Source organism: Nestor notabilis, unplaced genomic scaffold, assembly GCF_000696875.1.
Source record: "Nestor notabilis isolate BGI_N333 unplaced genomic scaffold, ASM69687v1 scaffold338, whole genome shotgun sequence".
In the NCBI taxonomy this organism is placed as follows: Eukaryota; Metazoa; Chordata; class Aves; order Psittaciformes; family Psittacidae; genus Nestor; species Nestor notabilis.
In genome coordinates this window covers 64,373-72,087 of record NW_009939496.1, presented here as the reverse complement: position 1 = coordinate 72,087, position 7,715 = coordinate 64,373, and the positions used below count along the sequence as shown (strand labels likewise).

Here is a 7,715-nt window from a genome sequence, read left to right as displayed (position 1 = left end):
AAACAGAAGTTTTGTTTAAATGCAATGACTAACCAGATTCAAACAAGACCACAGTCTTATTCTGAACCAGCTGCATATTTGGGAGGCCCTCTCTAATTTTAAGGTAAATCCAAATTCCCTCTCATCCTTGGCAAGCATTTATCTCTCAATAGCCATGTCCCATGAACTGCCTCACAGCTAAAGGGAAGAGCTTTCAGGCTGTGCAAGAAAAGTGTAAGCAAGTATATTTTTGTGCTGATAAACAGAACCAAGAGAGTTTAAGTAAGAAGACAGTGGTTAATTCAGTCTTTCAGATGAGTCTCAGCAAGTCAGTTGTTGAAATATTCCCAAATATTCCTTCAGCATACTGTAATGCTACAAGGTATCTCATGGGGATAAATATATATATTTTAATGGTTCAAACAAGTTTTAAGTCTACGAAATAAACTGAAGATTAATCCCTGGGAACCTCTGATTCTGTGTTTCTTCTTCCTACATTTTCTCTTATTTATGCAGAATACAGATAAATTATGTATTTACAAATGGAACATGTCCTCATGGGAATGATCAGGTTGTCACACTGCACTTCTCTGGCAGTTTGAATATCAGACCAGTGCTACAGCAAGACTTTAATATGCATTTATAGGTCTGGTTTTAATTTTCTGAAAGGAAAACATTTATTCCTTCTCAAATCAGGACTAACACAATTAGTGTGAAATAGGATGCAGACCTGCACCCAATCTTATGCTGCAGGAAGTTGGTATGTATGGAGACAGGGAGCAGTCATGAAAGGCTTAGTTATCAGGTGACAAACAAAATCCCACTTTATGTACTGAAATTGTCATTAAAATATCTTTGGACCACTTAAAGAAACCATAATTTATTGTTTAAAACAGATGAACAAACTAAAACCAGCTGTTTCACACAGCAACTTCAAATTTGCTCCTCAGTGAAGCTGTATAGCCCAAATAATCTGGAATGTCCTGTCACGACAGAAAAACTGATTTTGTACCCTGTAATTCTGCAGCAGTGTCAGGCCTTGCTTATATATGGTTACAGAACACACCGTACTCCCAAAATGATTTCAAAGTCACTAGTCCCATTCCCGCTACCACCTTCTTCCCAATCCCAGCAGCTCTCAGTCTGAATTTCAGCACATCCTGTTACATAAATGGCACAAAAATAGTCATATTCATTGTACTGTACAAGGGCCACAGAAAGAGTTTAGAACCCGGTATCACAGCTATAATGTTCCTTGACTTAAATTTCCTGTTTATGAATCTACTTGAAGAAAACCAAAAGAATGCTTTTCCAAAGCTTAAAGATTAAATAAGAGTTTCTTTTAAATAAGCTGTTTGAGATCCCAACTAATGATAAACACAGAAGTAGCCAAGTGGAAACAGACTTCAACAAACAGAAACCACCACCACAGCAATAAGCCCATCAGTATGATAACAAAAGTGCACAATCTCCAATCTTTCTTTTGCATTAGTTGACACCATCAGCTACAATCACCATTTTTGTAGCTTGCTAGCACAATCAATTCAAGTGAATTCGATGCTTCTTAGATGGCATTCACCACAGACAGGATTAAGACTACATGATTTTAGCAATTGCTGCAAGGGCTCTGCAATGAGCTAATGTGCCAAACCACACATGCAGAAGTTGTGCAGAAAACCTTCAGTCTCTGTTCCACAACAGTGAAGTGTCTCTCTTGTGAATGTCAAGGTAGCAGTAACAGGTAAAAACCATACAGCTGTCAAATAAGGCCAGTAAACGGAGAGGAATTACACATTTAAAAATGTATTGACTAGAAGTTTATATAAGGGGGAGTACAGGTCTATTTTGCTACTCATTTGTGATCTCAAATAGCTTTTATATACATGGTTAAATTCTCTTTTAAAAGAAAGACATGCCATGCTGTTCATACAGTTCCATCTGAACTGCAAAACTTGCCTCTTGCTAGTTTTACATTATGTTTCTCTAGTTGGACTACAACAAAGCAAGGGAAGACCTTGATACCATGCTTCTGTTTCTAGGCAAACCCTCAATCTTACTCAGATCCCGCAAAGAGCGAGTAACATAAAAACATGCAACTCCTAATCCTCATTTTCCTCATCATCAAACGAGAGAAGACTGCTGTTTATTCGCTTAGCTGTACTCTGAGGAGTAGTTGCTTCTCTCTTAGTTGTCTCTTTCATCTTCTTTCTTGAACTTACATTGAAGTCCAAAATTTTCTCTGATGAACGTTTGGCTGGTTTCCTGAACATAATTTTTCCATCAGCAGGTTCTTGTTCACCATCTATAACAAAGACAGTAAAATCAGAACACATCTGCACATGTTCACAAACAGACTTTCATTAGTGTCTTTTCTTGGTCCCCAGAACCAAGGCCAGCAAGACGCTGACACAATACAACTGTGAAAAATGGGTATTTTGGCCACAAAATGTCCTTCAGTGCACACACATCTGCTACATGGCAACCAGCCCCTGAAGCCAGTTCTCCTGCAGTTCCTATTAGAAGTGGGTTCACACTAACCAGAGCTGTAACTTCAAAGAGACTGTGAGCAGTCCCACCCAATCCAGCCACATCCACTTATCAAGATGGAGAGGACAACTTCATAGGATCCATTAATTCCACTTCACTGTAAAATCCATGACAACACATGCACTTATTCCAGAGTTATGGCGTATCTTTAAAGAACAAAATGCCAAGTACACAATACAAAGCTTTTTAATATCTGCTGTCTTGCTGAGACAAAAGATCACATGGTCATAAACCTGCCTTTTACTATCATATAGGATGAAAGTTTTAGGGTTTCTTTGTATCTGCAAAATCACCAAACTATTCCAAATGACTAATTCTGCTCCTCAACATGTATTAGAGCAAATAATTTAAAACCAGGGATTTGTTATCGTCCTTCAAGGATTATCAGGGAGAGGTAGAAAGCTACTGCACAAGTAACAGCATCAAGGCAGTATTTCTGGGGAAAAAAGTGTAATTGTAAAGTCATGAATCAGACATAAATAAAGGCTCATGCTGCAGTGATTTGCAACCTGCAGAATGTGTATCTGACAGGGTGTTAAAAACCATTAGGCTCTGAGCAAGATACTTTTCCTGAATTACCTTTGTGAAATTCATTATTCAACAGAAATTTCCTCACGATCTACATGTGTTTGACAACACGATGTGCTATTTAGTTATAACCAATAAATATCTTTTGTCTTCAGCATGAATTCTTTCCTCAATACATAAGCATTATGGCAGAAGAACATTTCAGTGTTAGCATACGCAGCACTGGCTGAAACACTCTTCAGTGCATTCTCCAAGCATTACAACTATTAAATCTGGTGTCTTACGGGTTGTGTGGTACAAATGAACACAGAATCATAGAATCCCAGACTGGTTTGGGTTGGAAAGGACCTTAAGATCAACTGGTTCTGAGCCCCTGCCACAGGCAGGGGACACCTTCCACTAGACCAGGCTGCTTCAACCTGGCCTTGAACACTGCCAGGGATGAGGCAGCCACAGCTTCTCTGGGTAACCTGTGTCAGCACCTCAGCACCCTCACAGGGAAGAACTTCTGCCTTAGATCTAACCTGAACTTCCCCTGTTTCAGTTTGATGCTGTACACAGAATCATAGAATAGTTAGATACTGAAGTTTAGGAAGTGCACATGGTATCATTGTTTATTTGGAAACCCTGATCTGAGGCACAATATTAGCCAAATTCTGGAAAAAAATGGCATCTATAGGAAGAACTGCACTTATGAGCAGACCCAATAGTCCATGTACTTGAGTGTACAAACTGGACACAGCACCAGCACTGCTGTGGGAATACAACAACCAGCTTCTGCATAAGCATGAAAAGCATCAAAAAGTCCTCATTGGACACTCTTTACGTTTTTTTAGAATGGTAAATTGAAAAACCAAACCCCTAAAACTGCAGCAAAAGCATATGCACAAAGTAAGTCAGATAAACAGCTATGTACTCATACATACGGAAAAATGGAAGCCAGAAGTTTCAATGTTACTCACAAATCTCCTGTGAACTGCTCAAAATTATTTCATCTTGTCTGCCACAGAGAAACTGATCATTATTTTTGCAGTGTGAATTCAAATGCCTAATAAGCAAAGTGCATAAACTGAGCAAAGCTCAAAAACTCCACAAAAAGTCCACTACCTTAGCTCTGACCTTCAGGGCCTCAGTACTATTTGTGGATCATTCTGCATCAAAGGAAAAGATTTTAGCTGTCAGCCTGGTTAAACACTGTCAAAATTTCATCATATGCTCAAGAACATTCCCTTCAGCAGCATCATATGCTCAAGAACATTCCCTACAGCAGGAAGGCAAGGCCACCTTAGAACCATAGAATGGTTTGGGTTGGAAAGGACCTTAAGCTCACCCAGTTCCAACCCCCTGCCATGGGCAGGGACACCTTCCACTAGACCAGGTTGCTCCAAGCCCCGTCCAACCTGGCCTTGAACACTGACAGGGATGGGGCAGCCACAGCTGCTCTGGGCACCCTGTGCCAGCGCCTCAGCACCCTCACAGGGAAGAACTTCCCCTGTTTCAGTTTGAACCCATCACCCCTTGTCCTATTGCTACAGTCCCTGATGAAGAGTCCCTCTCCAGCAGCCTTGTAGCCCCCTTCAGACACTGGAAGCTGCTCTGAGGTCTCCACGCAGCTTCTCTTCTCCAGGCTGAACAGCCCCAATGTTCTCAGCCTGTCTCTGTACAGGAGGTGCTCCAGCCCCTGATCATCCTCGTAGCCTTCCCTGGACTTTGGATCCCAAACGAAAGCCTGAAGACTAGGACCTTCAAATGAAGACAATCACTACAGATCTGAAAGAGGAAAGGGCAGAACCTGAAAACTGAGTATTTACATGTTTCAAAAAATTAACAGCTCTCTTCACAACAGCCAGCCAACAACACATCAGTTATGATATGCCAAACTGCCTCAGATTCGTTTGCAGTGGAAAGGAAGATCATCAGTTGGAAAATTTACTTCCCTACTACCTTTTCAGCTTCACAGTTTCACAAATGACCTGATTTGGGGTTATGTATTATGGCCCAGTACCCGTTAAAAGTAATTTTACTTTCAACTCCGGGATAAAAATCAAAGCAACAAGAAACGTAATCAAATCATGAGCATCAAACTTCCTTTATAGTTCCCATTTTTAGAATTGGCCTTTATCCAAAAAAAGGAATTATTCAAACCTCTCTTTATTAAAGTGGAAGTAACCAGCTGTCTAAATACTTGCCTCTGAGTAGAAATCAGAATGTAAATCTAGAGGTCAGACTGACAGTGCAAAGATGGCCAAAGACTCAACAAGACCTTCAGCAAGCTGCAGCACAGTCACCCACACCTTCAGTTCAAGTTTCACACTGGGTCCTCTCCATAGCAGAGGAGCACAGAAGCACTTACCTTTTTATTCCTGTAAGGCAAAAAATAGGAAAAGGAGGCCAAGACCTCATGTTTACTGCTGCTGAACGAATAGAAACACAATAATGTAGAAGAGAGGGCAGCAGTTCCCAAAGCACAGTGATCCAACACTCCTGGTGCCTACTACTGTGTATTTTTTCCTCCAAATGCAAGGTATTACCAAAGGGGTAATAGGCAGAGGTGCCAAAATCCCACAGGGACTGAGTACTACACTCCTCACTACGCACAATTATGTCTGAAATTCACACAACTTATGAAAGGCAATTTTAAATGGTAGAAAAGTAAGCAAGTATCAAGCTCCCTTTTATGGATTATCTCTCTGGCTATAAGCAAGAAATAAATAGTTTGCAACTCACCTGATTCATTTGACTTTAAGGACTCTTTGATTTGCTGTTTAATTTTCATTGCTTCTTCAGCAGTCAAGTCTCCTTTCTTCAGTGTTACCACTTGAGGCTGCTCATCTTCCCTGTCACTGCCATTGTCACTATCTTCATCTGCAAGTGGAAGCTGCTCTCTCTAGACAGGAGAGAAGTAAAAGCAATTCTGATCACCCCACTCAATTACAGCCAGTGAGGGTGGGCTAGTTGTCTTTGGGTTCACTTTTGCAGTGAGGTTAGTGAAGAGATTTAGCATACTTGTCAGTGCCAAACTCTTCCAACACACATTGTCCCAAGTGACACTCCAGTTCTATCACTGAGACATAGCATCCCCTAGAAAAGAAACTGTATGGGCTCCTTCAGTTGGAGACCAAAACAGCAGGAACTTGGGAAGGTGAAGAATTCATTCCTCTTCTTCTTTACTGTACAAGCACTATCCGCCATGCAACACTAAGAAAGTCTTAAACGTGTGGGTCCAAATTTGCTGCTGTACTCAAAGCAGCACAGAGAAAGGGAGTCCATGGTGGGTTGTTATTAAAGCTGTCTAACCAAATCACTGTAAGCATTGTGGATTGACACAAGGAAGACCATTTCCCTGTTTCCACTCTCCCAAATTTGTGTTCTGAGACACAAGAAGCATTTGGGATAAAAGTTTGTAACAATAAGCTTCCTGGCATGCAACAACAGAAGTTTGGAAGTAGGAAAGGAACTGAAAACTTCATCTTATAAGGAAAAGTATAGATAGCATTACCATTATCTACTGAATTTACCAAGAACTAAACAAAATCTTCTTTGGGAAATGAAAGAGCTCGTACTAAATTTATTCAAGACATACTTTTATCTCAAATTTCTTTAACAAATCATTGTGACTACTACTTTCCTGACCAGTCTGGAGAGAGTTATGTAACAATGTCCTCTTTATACTAGAACTAAACCTTAAAAGGCAGTACAGGCAAATGGAGCAAGTGGTGCAAGTCAACTGACTGCTTGTAATAAAAAGTATTTTGACAAATAACTCGTATATCCAGTACAAGTATGACTCAAATCAAGGCAGTACAATGATGGTGTGCTTTTTATTTTGTTTGGTTAGTTGTCAGCTGCATAGGTTAGGGTGGGATCATCCAAACATCTGCACAAGTACAACCGGGTAACATCACTGCGCAAACAGCACTACCTAATGTTAATGTTAAATTAACATTAAATTATTTAATGGCTAATGTTAAACCACTGCCCCAATTTACAGTTCCTTAGTTATCAAGAAGAAACAACTTTGCATGTGTTATGATAATGACAGGCCTCTTTCATAAGACATCCTGAAAACCTGAGCACAAAACATGCAAAAGCACACTGGAAACAGAAAACCCCTCAGAAAAGGCTGCCTTTTAACAAGCTGGCTCCAACACGCCTGCCTGGCCATCAGTTTGTCTGCTGACCTGTATTAAGATGATAACTCCTTTTCAATATATTTTTTTCGCTATTAAACCATTATTTATTTTCTGTCTGGGCTTTGCAAGGCCAGTTAATCTTCGGACATCACTGCTGTTTCCCTCCGGACACAGACCACCTGGGCACTGACTGCTCTACAAAGGCCACCATCATCACCACGGCTGCACTAACCAGAAACAGAACCGGGGAAGGGCACTGCAATCTATTGTTGTTTCCAATCACCAGCAGGGAAGAAATAACAAGACAGTTTCGTTAACTTTTGGCAGGTAACTACTGCTTGCCCTTCTCCTACAGGGACAACGCCGTAAAATGCTGCTTCCCCACCGCCTTCGATTTAAGCCCGGGGCGGGACATCAAGGCACGGGAGGCCCCATGAAGCGGGTGCTGCCCCTTCCCACCCCGGGGAAGGGTCGGTCGCGGCGGTGTAAAGGAACCAGGGCCCGACACAAGCCCACAGGCAGGAGGCC

At 41.2% G+C, this 7,715-nt stretch overlaps 1 protein-coding gene across 1 annotated transcript in view; it reads right to left on the bottom strand.

Moving 5' to 3' along the window:
• Positions 1–2,078: 2,078 nt before the first annotated feature.
• Positions 2,079–7,715, bottom strand: part of KIAA1143 (KIAA1143 ortholog) — an 8,785-nt gene continuing 3,148 nt past the window's right edge. The window contains exons 2-3 of the mRNA XM_010019884.1: positions 5,782–5,941; positions 2,079–2,281 (exon numbers count right to left, since the gene is read on the bottom strand). Of these exons, the coding sequence (XP_010018186.1) occupies positions 2,079–2,281; positions 5,782–5,941 (363 nt within the window). The remainder of the gene's footprint in view (positions 2,282–5,781; positions 5,942–7,715) is intronic.